Source organism: Martes martes, assembly GCF_963455335.1.
Source record: "Martes martes genome assembly, chromosome: 12".
Taxonomy (NCBI): Eukaryota; Metazoa; Chordata; class Mammalia; order Carnivora; family Mustelidae; genus Martes; species Martes martes.
Genome location: NC_137900.1, coordinates 87760888 through 87787702, shown reverse-complemented (window position 1 = coordinate 87787702; position 26815 = coordinate 87760888). Strand labels below are relative to the sequence as shown.

Sequence of the window (26815 nt, the reverse complement as noted above, 5' to 3'; positions counted from 1 at the left end):
TGGGCTAGTTCGTGTGGTACAAGGAGGCAGGGCCAGGCTGAGCCACCTTGCCCCGCTGACAGCCCTGGGGAAGAGCACAGGACACTTTGGAGCAGCCTCGGGCTCCCCACCGGACAGAGGAGCCAAAGCGCGGAGCAGGCTGGCGAGTGTGGAGAATCCTAGAGGGGGCCGGGCGGAGGGGCCCAAAGGCGGAGAGAGACGCCCACTGTCCTATTGGCTCAGAGGCTGGGCCAGCCAGATCTCAGGGTGGCGGCCTAGGGCTTGGTGTCAGAATTACAGGCAGGACTCTGAGCACCTGGCGGAGGACACAGCGGCCACCAGAGGCCGGAGAGGGGTCACTGAGAACAGAACCCGTCAGACAGACCCCACTCCCTCTTTTGGCAAGGTCGGAGCTGAGTGGATCCAGGCTGGGGGCTGAGGCAGCCCGTCTGGCTTCCCTCGGGGCATCTGACAAAACAGGGCTGGACGTGCCCTGGGACGTGTCCTCCAAGGAGGACTGGTTCACGGGCCCACACCGGACGGGAGAGGTGCAGGCAGTTCATGTGCCTTGGGTGAGAAGCGCAGGGCTGACTCCTGACATGACAGGGACAGCAAGCCAGTGTCACAGAGCTTGGGGTGCAGAGAAACTCCACAGGCCAGACTGAATTAAGGAAGAAGAAATGCGGCGAGTGAAAAAGCCAAGGTCCTTTGTGGGATCTAAACAATAAGTGCCCCTCCCCCACACACACCAGAGAGCCTTGTGGCCCATCAGCCGTGTGTGTGTGAGGGTCGGGGATCCAGTTACAGAAGGGCAGGGTGAGTTTCCAGGTAACGTGGTCTCATTTTGGGCCACATGAACAGAGGCAGGGCGCCTAAAGAGGGGAGGTAGCTGGCTGATACCGTGGGGAGATTGAGTTACATCTGTTCCACCTTTAGATTGAAAGCTGGAGCCCAGCTGAGGGTACAGTTTTAGGAGAGAGAGCCAGAGAGACTGGAAGAGCCTGGCTTTGAGAAGTGAAGACTTGGGGCTCAAAGAGGCAGAGGCCAAATCAGCAGAGAAGGGCAGCCGGCCCGGGGCGGGGGTGGGCGGGATGAAGCAGCGGGCTCCCCGCCACGGGAGGTACGCGAGAGGCAGAGGGAGCCAAGCTTCGGATAGATGATGGGCCAAGTGTGTGACTTGGGAGGTCCCTTTCCACTTAGAGGTTCTGCCATTTGTCCCACCTGCTTCCGGGGGCCCTGTCTCTGCCCTGCCTGCTCAGGCAGCCCCCCATGTAGGCTGAGGCTAGGATACACCTGCGTCCACGTGTTTCAAGCCCCAAACTCCCCCCTCCCTCCCGTCCCCTCCTTCCTTCTCCCCTATTGCTGTAAGAAGATGGGGTCCCTGCCCCGGTCTGGCCTCTTTCCCCTTCCTGACGTGGCAGGGCTGGCCCCCGGAGCGCCTCTGTGTCTCTTCAGCTTGTCTGTGTACCTGCGTGCGGATCCGCATGGCCTTCGGGGCTGTGTGCGTCTGCAAGTGAGGCTCGGTCTACCCTCCCCAGGGACTCCCCCTCAGGGCAGAGCTGAGGTGGGCTGGGCACACCCGCCAGGCTCTTCCCCACTTCTGTTCCAGATTCGGACTGGGACACATGAACCCAGGCTGGCGGGCTGGCGCTCGGAGGTGGGGGAGCTGGGCACGAGCCCCGCGCACAGGGATGCGCCCTCGCAGGTAACACGCACCGCACACAACATGGTCGCCTTGGGGCATGCTGGGGCGGTGGCGGGGGGTTGGGGGGGGCTTGCCTGGACCTAGGCCCGGCCCCTGGAGGTTGGGGGAGACACAGAGAGGACGTTTAAAAAAATAGAGAGAATTTAAGCTTCCCAAAAAAGAGATGGGTAGGGAGAAGGAGGCGATGGAGGCCGAGGTGGGGCTGGGAGGCGAGCGGCTTTCCGAGACTCTGGGTCCCTGGGGTGACACGGTCTCTGCCGGCAGGACGCGGCCCTGCCCAGGCTGCGCCCGTCTGCCTGCCCGGCCGGCCCAGGGGAAGGGCACCGTATGGCTGTGTGTAGAGTCTGTGCGGGCGGTGGGGCTGGCCGTGGCGGCCGCGGGCCCCCCCACCTCCCAGGACCCTGGCCCAAGCGTCCAAGCGGCCGGCTGGCTCTCAGGAGGCGAAGTAGGAACTCTGCATGGAGTAGAGCCGGTCGATGGGGTTCCCCACGCGGGCCTGCAGGGAGCCCACGTCCGAGGAGCCGAGGAAGCAGTCGCTGAGGCTGGTTAAGGAGGTATCGCTGTCGATGTCATGGAAGATGGAGTCGTTCCCTGGGGGCAGAGGGGGCGTCAGGAGCCGGGCGGGCGTGAGCTCCCGGGGGGCCCCTTTCGGCCCTGCAGCCTGTGCGGCCAGAGGTGAGGAGGGACGGGGTGACCTGTGGCGGCGATGGGGGGCCGGAGGCGCTGAGGGCCGCAGGTGGGGCCTGGCCGGGCACCCCCTTCCGATGGGAGGCGGCAGGCAGGCAGGCAGGCTGTGTCGGGGGGGGCCTGCCGGCCCGGGGGTGGTGGGCAGGGGCGGTGCTGGGGTGGGCAGGGGGGGGTGGGGCGGCTTACCATAGGGGTTCATGTGGTCACCTGGCATTTGGGGCGGCGTGAGGCCCTGCTGGAAGGGGTCGCTGCTGCCGTAGGGACTCTGCTCCATGGCCACGATCTGCTGCTGGGGTGGGGCCAATGGCGTGTAGGAGGCCATCATGCCCTCCATGCGACTGGACAGGACCTCTGCGGAGAGAGCACACTTTCACCGACCCGCCCTGTCCACCTCATCCCAGAGCCCACGCTGCCCCGGGGCGCCCTCCCAGATATACCTCAGGCGTTCCCACTGACCTCCCATATGACTCCCCAAGGCCACGGGGCCCACTGCAGCCCCCCCCGACTCTGACCTCTTCTGCACTTCCCCAGGTTGCCTGTGCTGACCCAGGGCCACTGAACCCAGGCATCTGACCCCTGGCCCCTTTTCCCCAGACACACAGGAACAAACCCATAGATAAACGCACGAATCGGTTTATCGAAAGCCAGGGATCTCCCCTCCCCACCTCCTTCCTTCCTCCAGTGGCCCTGCCCTCCAGAAGCTCACCGCCTGGGGGACACAGACACTAAGTAGGTGGTCATGATTCAACATGTGGGTGCCGTGAGCTCCCTGCATCTGGGAGCATCAAGGTGGGGCCCAGGCCAAAGGAGTTCAGGGAAGAGTTCCTGGAGGAAGGGACCCCCTAACTCCACGTCACTTAAAGAATCAGCAGGGGTTCAACCATGCCAGGGGCAGGCAAGCAGCAAAGGCAGGGAGGGGAGAAACTAGCCAATGGGAGCAGGGAGCCCTGTGCAGGGGCTCTAGTGCCAGGATGCGAGAAGGCCAGGGGTGGGGAGGAAGACGGTCCTCTGGGCGCCCCCCCCCCCCCCCCCCGCCAACCAGCCTCAGAGCTCAGTGTGGTTCCCCCTGAGGAAGTCTGCTGTGGGAGGGGCTCCCGGGAGGGGCACGAGGGACGCAGCAGCAGCCTCCGCGGCCCTGCTTGGCCACGGAGCGGATGTGGTGCGAGGACAGGAGGGTCAGAGGCGACTCCCAGGTTCCTGGTGCGGGCACTGGGTGGAGGGTGGTGCCGTTTGCTGAGGTGGGGTGAGGAGGGGCAGAGGGTGCTGTGCGAATGTGGCAGCAGGGGCTGCTGTGTGCAGCACAGGAAGGGCCCTGATGAGCTCAAGCGGGACCGTGGAACATTCTGGGGGAAGCTGCCTCTCAGAGGCAGCTGGGAACAGAGGAGGTGGTGGCTGGGAGATCAGAGACAGTGGCCACAGCCCCAGGAGGCCAGGCTGTCTTGGGGGCGGGGGGAGGCAGGGGCAGAGAGGAAGAACTGGGTTCCAAGGCTCCAGTGCAGCTGGGGACCCGGGCCTGGCCCTGAGCCCTGATAGAAGGGGCCCGTCCATCAGTGCCCTGGCATCTGCCCCAAAGCCCCCGTCTCACCTGGGAGCAGCCAGCCCTGGGGCCCCCACTCCTCTTGGGCAGTCCCTACAAGGCTCAATGTCCCCATGGGGCTGGGGAGGCCACCCCCCCACCCAAGAAGTGGTAACATTTTGGCAAAGCCCAGTGTTCGGGGGTCTGGCCGCTGCCCCTCCAGCTGGCTCCTTACCACCCAGCGGGAACCCACACTGAACTCCTCAACACCCCGCACAGTCTCTCTCGAGATTTCTGCTGAATTCTGTCGTGGGCGGTGGGCCGTATGGTCACGTGAAAACCACAGCTTTGGAATGCCACATGTGGGGCCGAGGCCAGCTTTGCCCCTCACTCGCTGAGCGATCCCAGTAAGTCCTCTGGTCTGAGTCTCCGCCTCCTTGGCTGTGAGATGGGCTGTGACAGTGCCCTTCCCCTCCGGGATCGGTGGGCATTCCGAGAGGCTGAGCATGGCCAATGGTGACAACTGTGCCTGGCACACCCTGAGGGTGGGAGATGGTTGCAGGTTTTTTGGGTTTTTTGTTCGTTTTTAAGTAAGCTCTAGGCCAAACGCGGGCTTGAACTCGTGACGCTGAGACCAAGAGTCACACGTTCCACTGACGGAGCCAGCCAGGCGTCCCAGGGGCGAAAATTCTGCCACCCCTCGGCGCAGCCCACGCTGCCATCTCTCCTCCTGGGGCCCCCCGTGGTCCCCACCGGCTCTCTCCATCCCAGCAGGTTCCGGGGCGCCAGCTCCCACAGCCCTCACGGCCCTGGTGGAAGGGGTCCGGGGTCCAGGGTCCGGGGTCCAGGGAGTGAGGGAAGAGTGCTGTTACCAGAGGCTGAGCCTGGGCCCTGTCGCCCCGGTCCCGGCTCACCTTGGCCCAGCCGCTGTGAGTTCTGCTGCTCCTGCTGCTGCTGGTGCCGCCGCGCCAACTTCTTCATCTGCAGGGGACACAGGACGTGCCAGTCCCCACCTCCCCGTCCCCATTCAGTCCCGGCCCCTCCCAGCAGGACCGTGTCTTCTGCCTGCACCCCCACTCCAGCCCTGCCCAGCGGGGGCAACAGGTGGCCTCTCACCTTGGCTCTTTGGTTCTGAAACCACACCTGGACCACACGCACGCTGAGGCCTGTCTCTGCTGCCAGCGTCTCTCGGACCTGCCCGGGGCGGGGGGGGGGGGGGGTGTCACGGATCAGGCCTGGGGGCGGGGGCCGGGGCAGCAGGCCAGGGAGGTGGTGGTTTGGGGGAACTGAGGGATGGGCGGGGGAGGTGGAGGGACGTCCCCATCCCCGGCAAGAGTGGTAGGGGCACTGTCTGGGAAGGCGGCGGGTGTGGGGTGTCGGCCCCGCCCCACCCCAGCGGCCCCTTACCTTTCGGCAGGGCTTGGAGGACACCTCGAAGGAGGCCTTGAAGGCTCTTCGCTGCTGCGTGGTGAGGATGGTCCGGGGTCGCTTGGGCCTCCGGGGGTCTTTCCCGTCGTCCCCGCTGCCTTTACTCTGGCTGCCCTGCCCCTTGGCCGGCTTCATGTCCCCATCCTCGTCCTCGCTCTTCACTGTGGGGGACACACCCAGCCCATCAGTCTTGTACAGGGGTCTCAGATTTGTACCCGGAGGCCATCTGTCGCCTGGTGGGATCCCCTCACCTCCTGCCAACACCAGCCCCCTGCACTCTGGAGACCCCAGGGCAGCTTGTCAACCTGGGAAAACTGGTTCCTGCTATCCCAGCCCAGGGCCAGTGGGTCCCACAACCCAGTGAGGAGACTCCGGGGAGCCTTCTTTCTTGGCAGCTTCCAGAGACTAAGAACTGTCAGGCAAAGCCATACCCCAGACATTGTCACACCCGAGTATTCATGACGACAGCACACACACCACGCACACAGTTATACACTCAACCACTGACGTGTGCACATGCACACTGGCACGTGGGCCCACACAGCACGGGGCACACACAGCTCACGGACACACACACACACACACACACAGGCCCGTGCTCACAGGTGGGGACATACAGGCAAGCACACACCTGAACACACACACACACGCACACAGAAGCATGTGTGTTCATCCAGAGACACACCCACGCCCACCATGCACACACGGCCACTTCCATGTCCCAGAATTGTGGGTCTCAGAGATGCCAGCCCCAGGCGGACACCATGCGCCTCCCACTGTCCCCGAGCCTAAGCTGGTCTCCTATTCCCAGGCCCATCTTCTTCAGACCATGAGCCCCGGGGCTGGGTCGCCTCCCTCCAAGACCCCCACCCCAGGCCTGATAGGAATGGGCCAATGGCACCTGGCTAGTGTCTGCTCTGCTCTAAGAGCCCAGAAAGCCACCACGGTGCCCTGCCCATGGGTGGACAGAGGGACAGATGGATGGGGAGCTCACTACTTCCTCTAAGGACACCGACAGGACAAAGCTCTTCTGGAAGGCCCTCTGACCGAGGGCTCTAAGTTACCCCCAAGGGCTCTAAAGACCAGGCCATCTCCTTGCCAAGCCCTCTGCTCCAGTCCTTCCCCACTCCCTGGGAATGACAGGGCCCCAGCCTTCTCCCTGGCTCTTCCCTTCCAAGACTCATTCCTGGTTGTACCCGCCCTTCTGGCAGGAGGGCTCTAAGCTGGCGCAGCCCTTCTGGGGGCTGGAACAGAATAAAGAGGTGCCTTCATCCTGGGAAAGGGGGTCTTTGCCTCCACCATAAAATGCCCCGGTCCCCCCACCCAGCCAGGAAACGGAAGAGCTCAGGCTGCTGCCCCCTGCTGCTGAAGGCTGTGTCAGAGCCCTGCTTCGTGGCCACCAGCAGCCTGCAGACCTGGGCGGGTGGGGACACCTGTGGTGCCATGCCACGGTGGGGGCCACAGCAAGGCAAAGGGAGGACAAGGAAGGGGGGGTCAGAGAGCAGGGTATGTGTGCGTGTGCTCATGTCTAAACTGCAGTCCGGGTAAGCGTGTGGACAAATGTGTGTGCAGCCGTATGCATCACTGCTCCGTGCATGTGTGACGTGTGAGCTGGGTCATGTGTGCACGTGGGTGTGTTTAAGTAGACGCGCAGTGTGTGTTCCTGGGTGCGGGTTCGCACGTGCTTGGGCATCTCAGCGCACATCTACAGATGTTCCTGTGTCCGTGCTTATGTGCCCCTGAGCATCGAATGTGCTTGTGTGTGGACATGTGTGGTCCCATGCACGTATGCTGGTGCATGAGCATTTGTGCCCCAGTGGCAGTGTCCGCACATGCGTTTGTGGGCCTGGGGGCATGCACACCGGTGTCCATGGGCATCTGATGGGGGAGCACTGTCTGTACGTAGCTCGGGTCCTGGGGTCAGGATTGGGCTTCTCTGGCAGCGCCCCGCCTCCTGCCCCCCTGCTGCGCACACCCCCCCCTCCCAGCCCAGCTCCAGCCACGGCTCACCAGAGTCAGACTCGTCGGGACTCACGGAGCTGAGCAGGTCCTTCTCCTTCTCGTAGTCCCCCTTGCACAGCAGCTGGCCCTCCTTGAGCACAAACTCGTCGCCCTTGCGCAGCTGCCGCTCACACACGCAGCAGCAGAAGCAGCCCAGGTGGTACACGCATTCCAGCGCCCGCATCACAAACTCCGTGGGGGCGATCTTCTCCATGCAGCCGCTGCACTTGGCTGCGAAGAGCCTGCAGGTGCACAGGGCGGGCTCATTGGCGTGGCTCGGGGGGCTCCTCCCCGAGGCTGCTGTCCACCAGGGGCCTCTCCCTCCTGCCACCCTGCCACCCCCCATCCAAGATAGGAGAGGCCCCACCTGGGCACAGAGCCAGACAGTGGGAGGGCCCCGTGGCCCCGCTCTTCTGGCTCCCCAGGGCCCTGGTGGCCTAAGGGGGTGCTCTGGGCATCCTGCCCTGAGGTGCCCTCTCCTGGGCGTACCAGCCCAGGGCCCTTCTTGCTCCGAGATACCGCGGCCACTAGAGGGCAGAGCACATGGTCAGCCTCAACCTTCCTCAAGAGTCAGGCGGGTTCTGGGCCTGAGAAGGGCAGGCGGCCTCCTGGTCCCCTCTCCCCTCACTCCAGGACCTGCTCTGCCTCCTCTCTGGTCTCCCCTCGCTCTCCCACATCCAAGCGATCCTGAGCCCTGTCCGGCCCACCACCCAGGCTGGGCTGCTCCTCTCCTGCCTGAGTGCCTGCCTCAGTCCCCTTCCTGGGCTCCGGGCCCCTCCACCCTTCAAATCACCCTCCAGGATGAGAGCCGGAGGAAGCTGTCTAAAACCCACATCTGCTCATGCTGCTTCCCTGCTCCAGACTCTTCTGTGACTCCCTGGGGCTTCGAGGCCCTTGACACCCTGCCTCTTTCTGCAGCCCGATGGAACGGCCTGCGGCTTCTCCAGGGCACCTTCCCACTGGCCTGTCAGCATGTACTTTCTCGGTCCCTCGGCTGGGCTAACCCCTGCTTATCCCTCATTTCGGCTTGAGCATCTTTACCACGTGCAGATGTCTACTGAGCCCAGACAGTGTGGCAGCCGCCGCTCTAAGCGCTCTGCACACAGAAATGCACGTAATCCGCAGTGACCCGATGAGGCAGGAATGCACGTTAGCCCCATCTCAGAGATAAGGAAACTGGGGTGCGGAGAGGCGGAGTCGCTGGCTCAGGGTCACGTGGTCATAAGGGATGAGGCCCCCTGGGAGCCTGGGCCTGCCCCAGCCCCTCCATGACAAACCGGATCCATCTCCCATCTCTGGAGACAAAGCCAGGCGGGGATGCCCCTGCCTCCCGCCTGTGTTTGCAGGAGGGTCTGAGCTGCGTGGCCGCTCCTCTGCCCTCACCCACTGACCGCTCCTCCCGGCTCCCCCCTCCCAGTCACGTGGCCTGCTCTGTGGGAACTCAGCCTCAACAACACTTTGATGGAAAAATTTATGAAGAATCAAATTATTGCTGCTGGGAGGGAATTAAAACCATTTTTCATTCCCCACGTCCCTGGGCCACGTCTGCGGGCGCCACCTTGGGAGCGCTGTGTGCATCCCATCCCTCTTTATGGCCCGCCATCACAGGCGCACATTACAGCAGCAATTCTCTACTAATCGGTTCCGGAACAGAAATGGCCATAAATGCGAGGCACTCGGCCTGCCTCCCTTCCCGGGGCTGCCGTCAGCGCCGCTCACGATGAACTAGCGGGGTGCGGCGGACGGGGCCGATCTGCGCTCTGCCTGCGGCCCTGGCACGGGCCGGGCACTCAAACGGGTGGGGGCATCCCCAGCAACCCCTGCCATCCGCCGCTGTTCGACTGAACAGGCTCCTACTCATCCTGCAGTGCCCCACTGCAATGCCACCTCCTCTGGGGAGCCTTCTTTGATGCCCCTGTCAGGGGGAAGTGGCCTCCTGTATGCTCACCCGAGCTTCCCTCGGCCTTCCTTCTACTGTGAAATGGGGATGTCAACAGGACCTCCCTTGAAGGGCTGGTGTGGGGATTCGATGATACTGAGCTTGTAACTTGGTACGTGAGTATCACATCAGGGACGGCACATGCCTCTGTCAGCTTCCCATTCTGCAGGGGTTCCACAAGGCGGGACCTGGCTCTACCCCATCCTCAAAAAGGCCTCAGTGAGTGTTTGCAAAGCGGGTGAGTGAAGGCTTGGGGTGGGCTAAGGCTCAGGCATACAGGACCCTGCTAACCCACATAGTGCGTGGCTTTGCGAGGGGAACACGGGCTGGATTTCAGCTCCGATTTGGCCCTTGGGCCGGATAACTTTGTTCAAGGCACAACCTACCCAACTGTCCATGGTCACCTTTGGCAGAGGCCCCTAGGAATCTGGCTGGCTGATCGGCTCTCCCAAGGGGCTGGGGAAGGAACCAGGCTGCCAGAACTTGATGCTCTGACATGGAGGCTGATTCTGCCCTGTCCCCCCACCCCACCCCCCGCCCATCACCCCTCTGTCTCCTTCCCACAGTTCTACCTCCTGATCTAAGCGCCACGCTAAGGTCTGCAGCCCGGCCTCAGTAGCCCATGAGAAGACAGGCACGGGCTGCATCTCTGGGCCAGCCTGGTGGGGCCAGGGGCCCAGGCTGGGGTCAGCCTGGGGGCTGCTGCTCCTGGAGAGGAGGCCCTCTTAGGTAGGGGAGGGTGGCAGCAGGAGGGGTGACCCGCATTTGCAGGCGCCCGCCACCATGCAGGCTGCATTCAGAACAGCCGCGCTAATGCCTTGGCAGCAGGGGGTCGATTGCTACTTTCTCCAAACTCATCAACACAATCTATTATTAATACTTCTCCAAAGGCTCCGTGCCGCCATTACCGAGGCAGCGCCAGCCACTCGGGGCGTCATCTGTTATCTAGATTGCAAAAACTCGGGATATAAAACAAACTGCGCACACTTTATAAACGGAATGTGCCATCCGCTTGGTCTCCAAGCATCTCTCCACCCAATAAAACATCGGGGGGGAATGCATGAAATACTCCCAATTATGGGGCTGCCTTTGTCTACGGAGCCAGGGTGAGCACGACTAACGCACGTGCGGGAGGGGCTGGGGTGCCAGCGGGGTCCCCTCCTCTCCCTGAGCCCCCCTCCCTCCCTCAACCCCTCCCATTGTGAAGGGTTGGTGGAACCGACTGCTGAGACGCAAGCAGGCAGGCGAGGGGCACTGGGACTGGATGGACTTGCATTCAATGCCTGGTTCTACCACTTCCTGGCCAGTGACTGGACAAGTGATTTCCTCTTTCTGACCCTCAGCTTACTGATCTGCTTCTTCATGTGAAGGTGCAGCGAGTTGTCAGTGTCGGGCAGTGAGCACAGAGGGAGAGGTCAGGGAGCTGGGCAGGCCTTTTGAGGCCGGGAATGGGCCTCTCCAGGAACGGTGCCCAGAAGCTGCACATACTGACCAGAGACAAAGTTGCTCAGGCTGAGGAACTCTGAGCCTTCCTGCCCCACGGGGGCCCTGGAGCATGAGGGCAAAAGGCCCTGCCAGCATCCGAGGCACTGGATTTGGCGCCCAGGTCATAATCTCAATCCTGACTCAGCCACTTACCAGCTGTGTAACCTTGGGCAAGTCAGAGTCTATGTCCTCATCCCTAAGATGGGGACAAAAGTCCCGACTCCCCAGAATTGTGCTGGGGGTTCCAGATGCGTGTGTTTCTGCTTCCCACACTTGGGGTGGAGGGATGGTGGGGTGGGAGACCAGCCGTGGCTTGCCCTCCACCTGCCTGGCCCTTTCGGGGCCAATCCCCCGGCCCAGGCTCCTCCCCCAATCCAGGAGCTCCAAATCCAGCGGAAGCTTCATGACCACAGCACAGGCACCCAGACTTGCCAGCAACCCACACAACCCACCCCCATTCCCCATGTAAACTGCCAAGCCTTTCCTCCTGCTGTCTCTAATGTCCAGAACACCATTCCTCCCACCCTTGACATTTGACAGCCAAACACCTGCTTATTCTGAAGGATTCAGCTTGGATATCCCTTCCTCCAGGAAGCCTCCCTTCTCCTCTCCAGTCGTAGATGTCTTCCTTGCTGAGTTTCCCATCCTCACATCTCCTCCCCATTATGGTATTTACTAGAAGGAATCCACTTTCCTTACTTCCAGGTCCACTTTTCCCAGGGTAACCTCTCCCTTTGGAGCTGAGTACAAGGCCCCAGACACACGAAGGCGAGGGGCAAATATTTATGCAATGAATGCTGAACGAACCAATACAGTCCTGTTCCGCCTGCGAGGTAGGGCGGGTGGGTTCGACCCCGAGCCTGGTCTGGCAGGGGCACCCACCACGTGCCCTGAGAAGACGTGCTGCCTGCAGGAGAGCAGTGTGGGGGTGGGGGGATGATGGAACCGGCAGTCCAGGGTTCCAACCTGACTCTCACTTTGTCCCTGGGTGAGACAGGGACAAAGACATGTCGCTCAAGACATTTAACCTCTCCGACGCTCAGTTTCTTCATCTATGAAATGGGACTGGTGGTACCTTCCTACAGGGCTGTTGGAAGGGCCTACTGCATGTAAAGCCCTTGGCACAGTGCCAGGCATGAAGAAAGCACCCCACAGAGCTGCCTTTCTTTTGTTCTCTTGTTGTCCTTCTTGGTCACCCTCACTGGGGTCTCCATCGCTCCTGGGAGTGGCCTTCCCGACATCAGGTTTACAGGTCCCAACCAAGCTTCCCCCTCATGACCACCCTAGATTCTGGGTCCTTCTAGCTTCTGTCTGGCTTGAGCTAGACAAAGCATTCCTGGCTCAGTTCTGTGTGTGTTTGTCTGTCTGTCTCACTAATGTTACTGAGCTCAATTATCATCACTTGCATCACCTCATTAAGTCCTCTAAGAACCCTTAAGGAAAGACACTGTTTCCATCCCCTTTTTACAGATGAGGACACCAAAGCACAAAAGGCAGGGGTCAAGGTCATCTGGCAGCACTACCCTATACTCCCTCCCTGCTCCGTGTCTCCAAATACTTCTCTGCCCACCAGTCACCCTTGTCCTTTGCTGGGGGTACCATGCCCAGGTCTGTCTGCCCTCCAGGCTCTGAACACCCAAGTTCTGATCACTCAGCATAAGCCCGGCACCCAGCAGGTGTAGCTGAGCGATTTTTCTTAAACGAAACTGAATATGTCCCCGTCACAAACATATCCACTCTCCCCCAGGATCATCTGTGATTTCGGAGTAAGAAATTCCCTTTTTTTAGGGACGTCCTTCCCGTGAAGAGTTCCTGGCTATGAGAACACATCTCTGTCTCCTCTGAGTTTTTACTGGTTTATTTGTTAAACGCTCAATTTATTAAACTCATAAAGCTAATAAACAAAACTCTGAAAACCAATTTTTTTTCTGGAGCATTTGAACACGGATTACAAATCTGATTAATTAATTTCTCTTAAGCCACTGACAACTGCGGAGAGGCAACGCTGTAGGTCTGATTCTTTTACCTCCAATAAAATTGGCTTCGTAACATGCTGGGGACCCCTCCAGCCTCTCCCTGTGGGATTTCACCCCAGTCTTCGAGACCATAAGCATGCACTAGGCTTGGAATCTTGGCTCTGTCCCTTCCTGGCACAGGAACCATACACAGGCCCCTTCTTTCTGGGCCTCAGTGGCCCCATCTGTTCAACGGGGATAATGGCTGGGCACCAGGAGGCAGGCTCAGTAAGCAGGCACCATGACTGCTGTCACCATCTCTTCAAGATTTCTGCCACCTGTTTCCCATCCTCACTGAGTGGAAGCTCCGGTGTCTCTTCCTCACTGTACTGCGGTTCCCATACCCCATGGCAGCATCTTACAGTTCACGTAGCCACTCACCGGGGCCTCAGTCCAAGGGTGCCCACCAATTTCAGGATAAGCCCAAAGACCCCATCATGTCACTTACAGCAGCGCTGACACACCCAGCCTCGGATCCTCCAATGCCAGCCGCCAGGCTCCTCACTGCTCCCTGAAAAGAGCCCTTCCTGCCTTCTTCCTTAAAACTCTACCTGCTGGGGCGCCTGGGTGGCTCAGTGGGGTAAGCCTCTGTCTTCGGCTCAGGTCATGATCTCAGGGTCCTGGGATCGAGCCCCGCATCGGGCTCTCTGCTCAGCAGGGAGCCTGCTTCCCTCTCTCTCTGTCTACTTGTGATCTCTGTCTGTCAAATAAATAAATAAAATCTTAAAAAAAAAATTCCACCTGCCCTCAAAGCCTGTCCTCTCGTCCCCTTTCTTTTGCTTCTTGTTGGACTTCTCTTCATCCTTCCAGACCCAATTCAAGTGGAACCTCCTCCGTGAAGCCTTCCGTGAGACCCAGATGTTTGTGTGTCTGAAGCCCTCACTGACCTAGAAATCAGAAACTGGGTCTGATTCACACACCCCCCTCGCACGCGGGGTTCTGGCATTGAGGAGGTGGCCAGTGAGTGTCCGATGAATGAGTGAATAACCTTGTGAGAAATGAAATAGGTGGCCGGGTAGGACAAAAGCACGTTGGCTACTCTGCTTCTGGGAGTTTGAGAATACCACCAGGTAGCAAGATAAGTGAACTCATTGCTCGCGGCCCATGACTGCCTTCACGGCGATACAACCTAGAGGCCGATTCCTAATTTCTACATCACCTACGGTCTTCACACCCCTCCAGTCGGGCTGGGCTCCGATTGTACCCCCATCTCTAGTACCCGGGGAAAGCCCCTGGGGTGGGAGGGCCACGCTGATATTCAGTGACTCCCCTGGGCATATGTGGTTGGGTCAGGCCTGGACACCTGCCTCAAGGTGGACCAGTTCATCCTCTGTCCTTTCTCCCGATCATCGAGAGCTTTTTGTCAGCCCCCTGTGCTTAGAGGGGCACTTTCCACATCTCCGACACCAGCTGTGGGGCCCTGGGTCATTCACATCCCCCCGTCTTTTAAATATTTATTTATTTATTTATTTGTGAGTGAGCAGGCAGAGGGAGAAGTAGAGAGAGAATCTCAAGCAGATTCCCCGCTGAGCCCAGAGCCTGACGTGGGCCTCGATCCCAGGACCCTGAGATCATGACCTGAGCCGAAATCAAGAGTTGGATGCTCAACTGAGCCACCCAGGCGCCCCTCACATCCTTTTTTTGAGCCTCGATTTCCTCTTCTGTAAAAAGGGGGTGTTGATCCTCCCTCACCTGGTGATTGAGAATCCGCCGAGTTTTAACCTGTGTGAGAGGGTCTAGCCCACTGCCTGGCGCAGAGGGCACCTTGGCGGGTGAGCATCCCAGTCTCTCCGCAATCTGAGTCTCACCATGGTGCTGGGACACAGGCTCTGGAACCTTCTCTCCTACTTCCAGTTTCAGTATGAAGCCTCCAGTCAACAGCACGGGGTCTGGCTGTGCCTCTGAGGCACAGGTTTCCGGGCCACGCTGGGGACGAGGCAGATTTGGGTCTCTCCAGGCCCAAGTCTCTCAATTCTTGGAAACACTCCCTCCATGGGGAGGGAACCGAAGCCCTCTGTCCCACTGGCTATACCTTCCCCCATTCACGCAGTCAACACCCAGAGAGGCTGACTGGAACAGGTGCCTGAGGGACAGAGTGAGGTCACATCTGGCCCCACGGGGGCTGGCACAGCATGACATGTGCTTTGATAGGCTACACCTGGGGGACACAGAAAACCATGACAGTCAGTCTGGAAGAGACCTGGGGACTTGCTGGGGAAGGTGACAGGACACGTAATCCTGAAGCTGGTTCTGGAGTCAGAAAGAACAGTGTGAAGAGTGCCATCCTGGCTCCGAGGCTCACTAACCGACCTTGGGGTGAGGACCACAGTCCCCCCCCTCTTACAGGTATTCACTGTGATGTGCTGAGCCTCTCGGGCCCCAGCTTTCCTAGGCTGGTGGCCAGGAGCCCAGGATGGCAGAGCACTTGGGGCGGGCTCCCCCGCAGCCGACGCTATTACTGTCTAGGGAGCCCAGCTGTCTGTGACCATGCGGGTGAGAGATGAGCTGGAGTTCACAGGGGCCCAGGGGACAGGACCCTGGACATCCTTGGGGGTCCAGCTGCTGCTTCGAGAGTTTGCCTGTTACTTGGAGGAGCTGATGGGGTGAGGGCAGGCAGAGGGAGCTGCCGGGCCTCCTCCCTCCCTGAGACTCGTTGACATCTCCCCCACGTGCCTGCCGCGTCCTTATCATTCCGGGCGTAGCTGTTTTTTATTTTGAGACAAAAAGGGGCCTGTTGATGGGGATCCAACTCAAACCAGCTGCAAACATCTGCTTTGATGCGGCGGCGGCGGCGGGCCAGGCGGGCGGCGGGAGCCGCAGGCGGGGGCCCCGGTGCGCGCGTCAATCACGCGGCTGGAATGCGCGGCGTGGCCGGGCGCTCGAACCGCGGCAGCCAGAGCGCGGGCCTCGCAGGGCCTCTCCGCCGCCTCGCCGTGCCGGGGCCGGGCCTGCAGCGAGGGCTGCCCCGGAGCTTCCTGCGGGCGCACAGACCCAGCTGTGCGGGGCCGCCGGCTCCGAGACCCTTTGATCCGGGCCCGGGGGCGCTGTCGGGAGCCCGTGGCCGGGGTCTGGAGGTCACGAGCCAGGGGCAGGGAGGGACGGGCACAGCCGGGAGCCCCAGGTACCATCCGGGGGCCAGCCTGGCTTGGCAGGCGCACTTTTGATGACTCCACACATTTAGCAAGTGCCTACTATGTGCCAGGCCCTGTCTGGAGCAGTGAGGCAAATGGACAGTCCCTCCCATCCCCGTCCCCCAGCTTCCATTCTAATGGGTGAGAGGACAGGCAAATTAAATCCCTAGCACACAGAGGGTAAAAACTGATGACATGTGATAAAGAAAAATGGAGGGGAAGCACGATGTGGGTGGCCAAGGGTTTTATAAAGAATAGTCAGAGGCCTTACTGAGATCTCTGAGGGGGAGGAGGTTCCCCACTGAGGGAACAGCAAGTGCAAAGGGCCTGAGGCCAAGTGGATCTGGGGTGTTGGAGCCCCTTGTTGCTAAAGCAGGTGAGCAGCAGGGACCAGGTAGAGGGGTGTTAGGATGTGCAAATAGAAGCAGGGGGCAGGTCTTGTGGGGTTTTGGCTTTGTGGAAGGGTTCTGATCTGACATTTTTTTTTTTTAGATTTTATTTATTTATTTGACAGAGAGAGATCACAAGTAGACAGAGAGGCAGGCAGAGAGGGGGCGGGGGAAGCAGGCTCCCCGTCGAGCAGAGAGCCCGATGCAATGCGGGGCTCTGAGATCATGATCTGAGCCGAAGGCAGAGGCTTTAACCCACTGAACCACCCAGGTGCCCCTGATCTGACATCTTAACGGGGTTCCTCAGGCAGCTGTGTAGTGGTGGGGGTGGGAGCAGGGAGTTGGGTTGGGAGGTTATCTCAATAATCCAGGCAAAATATAATGTCTGCTCAGACCAGGGAGGTGCTGCCTTTGGCCAGCCATGGGGATGCGTCCAGGGGCAGGTGCATATGGGAGTCTGGAGTTGAGAGAGAGACCCAGGCTGGAGACACTAAGAGCTGCCAGGACACACACACACATACACACATACTCCTAAGAGCAAGCTGCTGTGTGCACACAGCTTGGCACCTGATAACTAGCCTCTCCTCTTTGGGGCTATGACCCCTGCGGTGGGTGTAGGCAAGGCCCAGCCTCTGCCTCAGGAGGCTCTTTTGGTCGGGGGGATACTGGGGTTTCTCTGGGGATCAGACCTTGCCCAGTGGCATCAGGGAGAGACAATGGGGCAGGTGGAGGGCGGGGCATCACCTCTAAGCATCCTCCCACATGCTCCTTCCTGCCCTCTAGCCTGGGCAGCAATCAGAGGGACTGTGGGTTCCAGGCCAGGCCCCAAGCTAAGGGCTCTACCTGTATTACTTTATTAACCGTTGGGTTGAAGCTCTTCCCTCTTTTTTCTGCCCTCCACTGATGAATTCATTTGAGGATGCTTTTAGTCATTCACCCACCTAGCATTCATTGAGCACCTACTATGAGCCAGGCCCTATGCTGAGCTCACAGTAGGAGCCTTCTCCTCCCACCGGCTCATCAGACTGCTCTGAGCTGATCCCAGGTTCCCGTCCCCCATTCTCACTGAGTCACCAGCTCCTGGTGGCCAAGTCCAGCAGCCACTGTTCCTGTTATTATTACTTACTAAAATGTACTGTCTCTTACACAGCAGGCCCCGTGCCTTATTTGCACACAGACCCTTCTGCCATAAGACCCCTCACATGTAAGCACTGCCACTCTCTTCTCAGAAAGGAGGAAAGTGGTGCTCAGAGAGGGTGACACAACCACGCAGCGTCAGAGCTGGTATCACAGCTGGGATGTTGGGCTCCAGAGCTCCTGCGTGTTCTCACTGACTTGCTCCACGGTTTCCTGGACCTCCCAGTGCTTGAAGCCCTTTCCTGCCCCAGCCTCCTCCTCCCCTGCCCATCACTTGGAAGGCATTTGCTGTCGGCTCAGAGCTGTTGGGCCCATGACCTGGGCTGGGAGGTTACAAAGTGGTGAGGGGCTGACCTGCAGGTACAAGAGGAGAAACTCTTATGCCACAGGAAGCAGAGGCCTCTGGTTTTCTCTCCAGGGTCCTGACTGGTCAGAATGGGCCAGGCCCACACCTGTGTGTCCAGGAAGGGCTGCCAGATCCAGGGCAGGGCCTGCTGAGGTACAAAGTCCACTGGGGTGGGGAGGAGTGGGGAGGAGTCTTAGAAGACTTCCTGGAGGAAGGGGCCATAAAGAGTGCAAAGGATTGAAAGGGGGTAGTGGTAGGGCTGGGATGGGAACTGAGAGGTGGTGGTGGTGGGGGAGGTCTGCTTCCGGAGTCTGGGCTCTGTGGAGGGCCAGAGAAGCAGAGAGGCCATTTTCAGGGATAGGGAGACAGTGGGTCAGTCATGTTGGAAGTGAGAAAGGGGAAGGGTCCGGCCGGAAGCCTTGAATGTTGGGCTAAAGATAAATGCAGTTTCTTTTGTTTCCACCTACGTGTCCACCCACCCACGCACCCACTCAGCCTGCTGCCCCTCTATCTATCCACCTATCCAGCCAGCCATCCACCTGCCCCACTATCCACCCACGTCCACCCAGCCACCCTCTCAGCCACCCACCCGTCCATCCGCTGCACTCACACTCAGAAACTGCCTTTTCAGGCTTTGGCTATAAGACTTGTTGATTCTGTAAGCATTGACCACACACCTGCCATGACCACGCACTGTGCTAGGTGATGAGGAATCGTGGGGGACAAGACACTGGGTCACTTCCCCTTCGTGAGCTCCTGGTATGACTGGGAACAAGGCTTCCCAGGAGAAAGGGGGTCTCAGAAGGAGAAACCCAGGGCAGCGCTAGAGAGCCTAACGCTGACCAGCTGACATTTTGGCCTCATCATTCTGACCCCAAGGATCTAAACTCCCTGGACACAGACCACAGCATTTTAATTAGGGTTATAGCGACAGTGATACACTTCCTTTGAGTAAGTGTTTTCTGGAACAACCTCCATTAAGGCAATTTAATTTTTTGATCAATTTTCTTTCTAGTGCAGTTAAATAATTTACTTTTTTCCATTTCCATTTTTATTTTACTGAAATTATTTTCATTGAGATAAATTATTTTCTATGAAAAATTTTCAATAAAGTTTTGCTCTACCATCAGGTCTGTGTTTGAATTGCATCTTACCGATTACAGAGATCTGACTCTAGAGTTAATTTGCACAAGCTTTACCATGGGTAGTTTCCCTGTTGTCAACTGTATTTAGTACTGGTTAGTTTACCAAGTTAAACTATCCCCCAGGCTCAGGTAGGGTGGGTGGTTTTCCGTGTTACCAACGAAGTCTCCAAGGTTCATGATCACACCTTTTATCAGGCAGTCGATGAAAACAGGCTCAGGGTCAAAACCATGGGGTCGAGACAGCCTTTGGGTGTCCTAGGTTGGGTGCAAATGTCCAGCCTCAGCTGGGATGCTGTAGGGTAAGTGTACTCTTCTTGCCCTTCAGAGACAAGATAGTGACCCCTCCACTGACATCTCCCTCTCCTGGTTACCTCTGCCCCTCCCCTAGGTTCTGGTGGCTGGTTTTCCATACTCCAGTTACAAGTCTGGGTTTGTCCAAACAGTCCTGAGAGCCTGGCACCCAGCAGCTTGGGCCTCCAGGGGCAAGAAGAGCCATCTCCTCCCTTATTCCCCACCCTATACGCCTCTTAATGTAACCAGAGATAACATTAACTTTGTCAGCCCAACACTGAGGACCTCACTGCCCAGTCTTCTCGTGAGATCTGGACTAAGTACCCCTCCCCAACCCACCCCCACAACTGTGCTCTTGCTGTCAAGTTTTTGAGCCCCACCCTGGCAGACTTTGCTACTAAATGTCAAACTCCCCCCAGACTAGCCCTGTCCTCAGGGCTTCTCATGTAGCTCCTCCCCGCCTGTAGGGGCCTCGGCCTCACACCTAGGTGGATTTCATGACCAGCCTAGCAGGTAGGAGACCCTTCCTTACACAGGTTCCCCAGCAGGTCAGGTAGAGCCTGGCTGGTGACCACCACGTTCTCCTGCCTTCCTGGAGGTTGGGAAGGTGATTGGGGACAGGGGAGCAAATGCTCCAGGGGTGTGGGAGCCTGAGACCTGTGGATGCCAGGACTCAGACTGCGTGGGCAGAACACGTTTCCCAGCTGAGGGGTCTGGGACAGTAAGCCGACAAGTGGGGGCACCAGAGCCAACAGGACTCAGTGCCGGTGGAGGCAGGAGGGAATTTCTGGAAGAGGAAGCCCCCAGAGGTGTGGCTGGCATGATTTCCTACCCACAGCATGACCCTTTGCTCAGGAGGAAGAAGAGGCTCTGGGAGACCGTCTCCCGGGGTCTCTGCCCTGGGCTGCGCCAGCGGAGGGCGGGAAAGGGACGAGCCCGGCAGGTCAGGGCCCCGCGCCCAGGCTGGGCACTGCCGCGCACTGCCGCTCTCGGGGCCCCCGCCGCCCGCCCGCCCGGCCGTTTAGTGGGTAACTGATCGCCCCGCGCCCCGCCCCAGCCACCCGCCGCCCGCCGGAGCCGCTTAATCACCGCCCGCCCGGCCGCATTAGCATAGTAATGGCCTTTAAATTGAGCCTCTTTGTTTTTTAATTAAGCTCCCAGCAGGTACAGAGAAGAGCGATTATTGAGGAAGCTGCCAGCGCTAATCGCCCGCAGTCATTTGACAATTAAAAAGCACCCGGCTTTAACCCTTTCCGGCGCCCGCAGCAGTTCCCCCAGCATTTATCCAGCGCCGACTGTGTGCGTGCCCGCCCTGTGGGCTTCGCAGACCCCGCCTCTGGCAACCTGGAGAGGTCTCTGCCAAGGCCTCCACTTTGTCGAGGAGCAAACTGAGGCACAGAGCGGGGAGGTAACTTGCCCGAGACGTAGGGCTTGAGCATGGGGAGCAGGGGTTGGCAGACAGATTGCTAGAGAAATCCAGCTGCTTGAGCTCTGCTTGGAGCACAGTCCACCTTGTGAGGTGGGCAAAATCCTCCTTGCGCTTCAAGGCCCAGGTGGGTACCTCCCCGCCCCATGGCAACAGCCCCTTGGGAATTCTCAGGGCATTTCCTCTCCTCCCTGTGGCTGCATCCATGCCCCAAATACTCTATGTCAGGCTCAGTGCTGGGCCCTGGGGAAGCGGTGCCCAAGCCAGAAAAGAGGCTCCACGCACAGGGACTTAGGTGCGGGGAAGGCAGACACGTGAAGGTGAAGATAGGCCAGGCTGCAGGGCGCATCTGGGAACACTTTCCTGAAGACAGGTTTGGGCATAGACAGGGGAGGGATCATCAGCCAGACCAGGATGGGAAGCGGGGGACCGATCACAGTCAGCGGGGGAGACGGTGAACGCAAAGGCCCAGAGACGGGACCAGAATTAATCAGAAATAATAGGTGCAGAGGGTGTGTGTGTGGAACAGGAGGCTGAAGAAGGGCAGGAACCAGCTTGACAGCACAGGGTCTCCTTCCAGACCACCTACTTAGAAATGCGTTATTTTAAAGAAAATAATTGAATTATTTTTGAATAGGTAATGCACTGCATGGTTTAATATTCAAATGTACCCAAAGGTGTTGGCTTCGGTCTGCCCCATCCATCCGTAGCCATTCAGGCCCCCTACCCAGGGCAACCAGAGTCTCCCACGTGAGCCCCCTTCCCAAGGCACGCGATACCTACGTAACACATACGGGAACCTGTGACCCGTGTGTATATCGGAATCCCCTCCCCCGACTTCTTCTTTTTTTTTTTTTTAATGAGAACTAGTTGGGGTTTTATCCATTTTTTTTTTTTTTGCAGAAACACAAATTTACTCTAAAACTGTTCTGCACGCACCCCCTTCCCGCCGCATTAACTGGGGGAGAGGGTTCCACCTCTTGGCCTGGATCACCTCCTTTTCCAGCAGCGCAACATTCTACTGTATGGGCAAACCCTAATTTATTTAACCCGTGCCCTGTTGATAGCCTTGTGGGCCATTTAAAGGATTTTTGTCTTAATCTCAAGAGCCATGGGAAGCCACTGAAACGTTTTAAGTGGGGAGTAGCTTGAGCGATTTACATTTTTAAAAGATCACTTTGGCTGCAGAGCCGGGACCAGGGGTGGGGGAAGCACCGAGCGGAATCTGGAGACCAGCTAAGCGGATCGCTGGTGGTGCCCTGCAGGGGAGAGGTGGGGAGGGGGGCAGAGGGGCTGGGAGGGGCTGCAGGAGTAGGTTACCAGAGAGCGGTGTAGCGATGGTGGGGGCACTGGGGTGGGTGGGAGGAGCCCTGGGTGGGTGCTGGTTGGGTGAGCAGTGACGGAGATGAGGACACACGGTAGCAGTTGCGGGGCTGGGGACCACGTGGAGACTCCAGGTCCGCGGTAAGCCCCATCCCACTGCACTTCAGCCTGCAGGGCCGTCTAGCTCATCACTGGGTCTGGGATCTCCCCCCAAGTCAGGCTCTCCGAATCTGAGCCTCGCCCTGCCCCAGCTGGCCCCAAGCACCATCTCCGCCTGCTCACTCTTCAGAGGGGCCTACGGCCAGTGGCCCCGAACCTCCCTTTCTTCCCTCCAGGCTGAGCTGGTGTTTGTGAAGAGGGGCAGCCCTGAGAAACGCTGGCAGCTGGCTCTTTAATAAATATCAAGGAGGCTCCTGAGGGCATGGATGTGGGGGTGAGGAGGATGGCTCTGGACAGAGGGACAGATTTTGCCCCTGGTCACCACCGAAAGAGATGCCTTTCCCTGCTCTTGGCTCCCCAGCTCCCTGGTGGGGGTGGGGAGCAGACTGTCCATGCCCTGGAACTCCCCTCACCTTGTCACTTAGCCACCTCCCCTGGCTCAGAGCTAGAGGTGTCCTCCCAGAGAGGAGCACCCTGACTCTGTTGCGGGAGGCAGTGTGCACGCGGCCCCGCGGGCAGGGAGGGGTTAACAGCCCGCCCACCCCCATCTATCAGCCAGCATCTCCCAAACAGACGGACAGACAAGGCAGCTGTCCAAACAGGCCTGTGTACCTGGCCACAGGCGCAGAGAGGACAGGGCAGTGGCTGTTTACTCTGCTCCCCTCCCCCACTGTCACACGCTGGCAGGCTCGCAGGCCCGTAACGCCCCCCGCAGGGCACTTCCCTGCAATCTTGCCTTGGGGATGCGCCCTCCACTCCTGAGTCAGAAGGTTCCTAAATGCTCCTCTGGGAGACTAGGAAACGTCCTTGCTCAGGGCTCTGGGCTTGGTTGGTCTCTAAGGGTTGGGGGCTGAAATGGCTGGCAGGCCAGCGGGCAACGCTTCCCCAAGCCACTCTCTGCAAAGAGCAAAAACTGAGTACCTTGAAACCAAGCCGGGGGACCTGGTGAAATTGGGGCACCTGGAGCATCACCACCTCAAAATCACATCCCAGGAATGTCTGTTCAGGGAGGACATGGCTCCCGGTGGGGATTCTCAGGGCTTCAAGGCCCTGTGCCAGACCCCCGGGGACAGCTGCACGTCATCGTGCCCACACTCCGGCCTCAAGAGAAGCTGACCTCGACCGGCCTCCAGACAGGTGTCTCCTCCTCTGTCTCCATCTGCCTGAGGCCTCCAATAACCACCCTCACCTCTGCCTGAGTGACGCCGGGGTCCCCCTCTCCCTTGACACCTGTCCTCACATTTGACCCATCATCAGGCTCCTAAGTAGCTCTCAGATCTGACCCTTGCCACTGGTGGAGATGCCTGGGGGCTGGGGGGTGTGAGGTGCCCGTGGTGCCCAGCCCCCAGCATGCCACGCCCTTCCCCTTTATCAGTGTCCCTACTCACTGCCCCAGATTCCTTCAGATGCCCCTTCCCTTGGGAGACCCCCCAAGTCAGGCTCCCCACCAGCTCTGGTACTGTGTAGTGAGCACCTGCTGTGTGCCTGGCTCTGGGCAGAGCTCATGCATTATCTACCTCTTTTCCCCTCAACCCTGTAAAGCAGGGGAAATGATCAGCCACTTCACAGATGAGAAGACTGAGGCTCCGAGAGGCCCCATGCCTTGTGCCATACCTCACAGCTACAAAGTGTCAGAAACCCCAAATAAGAGAGAAGGGCCTTGTGTGATTTGGTCAAGGAACAGAGCCTCTTGCTTGGTACGTGAGCGGAGTTCCTAGTGTGGTGCCTGACACAGGTGGGCAGTGGGAGGGGCACAAGTTTGATGGAGTCCCTGTTGCAAAGTGTCCCATGGATCTGTGGACCTCACCACTACCAGGCCATCACCTGCCTCAGGGCGGGGCTGGCATTACTGGGGAGGAGGCAACAGAAACAACCGCTCCCCATTCCCTGGGGCTTTCTGTGTCCTGCTTTATGAAGGGGCACTGGGGCTCAGAGAGGGAAGCTCTTGTCCACACTCACCCGGAGGGACACAGTGCAGCCAGGATTCTGTCCTGGGCTGTGTACTCCCACCCCCAGCCCCGGAGGCCAGGTCTTGGACCTCTCCTCAGCAACCCCCACCCAATGTGACATCTTTACGGCACATGCTGGGTCTGTGAAGGCCTGGATGGGGTGAGGGGGAGGCAGGACACCTCTCAAGTAACGGATTGTAAATTCCTGGGCCCCGGCTTTCCATCCCTAACAACCTCCTCTCGGGGCTCACAGCGCCTGTCCCTTCGCAGTCAATTTAAATGAGGGGTCCCAGACCCTGGGCGTAAAGCATTCCAGACTTGGGAGAGGGGGCAACTATTGTTTCTCTGGGAAAAAAATAAAATAAAATAAAATAAACCGGGTCTCTGCAACTTCTAATCACTCTCACATGTGCTGTGTGGTTCCCCCGAGGACAGCCCTCTATAGTGTAGGAGCCCCTCCTGGGCACAGACCCTGCTTCTCCCCAGAGCCTGTGAAGGAGGCCCTGGATCCCCATTATACAGAGAAAGAAACTGAGGCTGGGGGGAGAGAATGGAGAGCTACATGCCCTGGTCCCCCACCCATTTCATGCCAGAAACCGGGTCTCATTTAATTCCCCCATGACCTCACACTGACTGATGATCCCATTTCACAGAGGGGACAAGTGAGTGCCTTGCTCATGGTCACCAGCCAGGATCTCCTGGGGCAGATAGGCCCTGTGGGATTTGAACCCCAGCCCTTCTGACTCCACAGCTGGAGGCCATTGCACTATGCAGTGTGGCCTCCCCAGGCGAGGACCATCCACTGCTCCTTGCAAGGGGCCCGGTCCCAGCAGCCCCGCCCTGCGCAGGTCCCCCCACCAGCACAGCTGGGCCCTGAGAGCACCAAGTCTGGTTTTTAATAAGGAAGACGAATTTTCTTGGAAGCCCCGGGTTCGGGCGGGGGGCGGGGAGGTGTGCGGGGGCTGCAGAGGCTGCCCGACTGAGGTTCTCTCTGCCCCTCTGCTGGGAGCGGAGCAGAGGCCTGGCCCAGTGCAGTGGCCTCTCCACTGGCTGCTGGGGGCCTGGGCTGTGGGGGGCCACCGCCCCAGGCCTGGAGGGAGCTGGCTCTGCACGGCCTGTGCTCTCTCCCCACGTAAGCCCACAGGATATTACACTGCCTTTGTGTGCCTGGTGACCCAGCTGCTGGTTATTGAAAAATTCCACCGCTCGGTGCAGGGCAGGCCCGCTGACCCCTCATCCCGGGACGCGCCTATCTTTCAAAAGATACGGGATTAGAGAGCCAGACCCGACCTGGAGCAAAGCCCCGTCTGGGGTGTCTGTGTTTTCCTGGCCTCTCGGGATACTGGCTGGAGTGGGCTCTTGGCGCAGGATTTAATTAGTTGGAATCAGCCTGCGATTACTGCGACGACTATTTACCCAACCACTCTGCAGTCTGAGCCCTGCTCGGAACAAAGATGGGCCCCTCGGCCCCACTGGCCAGGCCAGGGGCCCCAGCTGAGCCCGGGCCCAGCTGCTGGAAGGGGAGGGCTGCGGGCCTGGCCAGGCCTTCTGCTGGCGCACCTCATTTAGCCAATATTTGTGGGTTTTTGCAATGCAAAGCATCTACGTGGGGCTTTTAAAAAATTAAAGCATCTCAAGAAATTTATGGCCGATTTCCGAGCAAGGCCCCTCCCCCCAGCTCAGGGCAGGCAGCCGTGGCGGAGCAGGGCTGGGTTCACTGGGTGTGGGACTGAATCCTGGGGATGGTATGGGTGAGCTAGGACAGCTGAGCAGATCCCCTCACCTCACGCTTCCCTGGGCCCCCACTCTGCCACCTCCCATGCCTCCTGGCTGGCTGTCCCGCACACACCCCTTCGCGCAACCGGAATGGGAGAAGCCAGCGGTTAGGGAGAAGAGGCCTGTGTGTACCAGCCTCCTGATTCTCTTGCCTACTCACTCCGCATGTGAGTTCGCTTGTGCTCACAAGCGTGACTTCCACCACGGTACACAGGACACCGCCCATCAACACCTCTCTACACACGCCTGCATGTACCCCGGATTGCACGTGCCAACAGTCTCCAGGCCCCCCCACAGCCACCCACGCGTGCCTGCCAATACTTCCGTGCATGTTGGCCCTGTATGGGGACACCCCCACACACACACACGGGTAGCCACTCACACCTACCTGAACGCCTGTTTCTGCTGTACCCGCTGTTGACACAAACATACAAATGTGAGGGTCTGCACCCATGTGCGCACACACGCTGTCCACACTCTCTCACGTGCACACTAACACATGCCATCGACTGCACATGGGTACAACCTTATCTACAGGCTCATTCGGAGCAAGTTCCCACATTTATACCCACATATGACAGCTGACCCACCCATGAGCACACACACAGCCACAAATGTTTCCACCTGGGGGGGACACCCAGTGCCTCTACTCCTGTAGGCATATATCCGGGCTTGGGAGGCTGCTGGGGCGGGGTCAGGGTCTGCCCCTTAGAGGGATGTCACCCACATCCAGGGACAGGTGACTGTTTGGGGAACCCAGTCCTGGTGGCCTACATCTTGGGAGGCTAAGGCTCCCACGGCCAGAGATACTCTTGGGAACTCAGATTTGGGAGACCTCTGAGAGCCGAGTTTCTAGAAAAACTACCAGGCTGAGGTCCAGGACATGGCTGGGGGCCTGGCCACTCCGCCTCCAGGTTTCCTCAATCCCTGGCCCAGGAGCCCCGCCTTTAGTTTCCTCTGAAGGAATCCTCGCTCTCCTATGTCTCCC

At 59.1% G+C, this 26815-nt stretch overlaps 1 protein-coding gene across 2 annotated transcripts in view; it reads right to left on the bottom strand.

Moving 5' to 3' along the window:
* Positions 1-1810: 1810 nt before the first annotated feature.
* The window catches only part of LMX1B (LIM homeobox transcription factor 1 beta), a gene marked incomplete at both ends in the record, with an annotated part of 77373 nt that continues 52368 nt past the window's right edge, over positions 1811-26815 (bottom strand). Inside the window, 6 exons of one of the 2 annotated variants that reach the window (XM_080820030.1) lie at positions 1811-2275; positions 2579-2722; positions 4802-4868; positions 5004-5081; positions 5295-5476; positions 7326-7558. In XM_080820030.1, coding sequence (XP_080676156.1) covers positions 2118-2275; positions 2579-2722; positions 4802-4868; positions 5004-5081; positions 5295-5476; positions 7326-7558 — 862 coding nt within the window. Of the gene's footprint in view, positions 2276-2578; positions 2723-4759; positions 4869-5003; positions 5082-5294; positions 5477-7325; positions 7559-26815 lie in introns of both variants that reach the window. The other variant, XM_080820031.1, reaches the window with a different exon arrangement.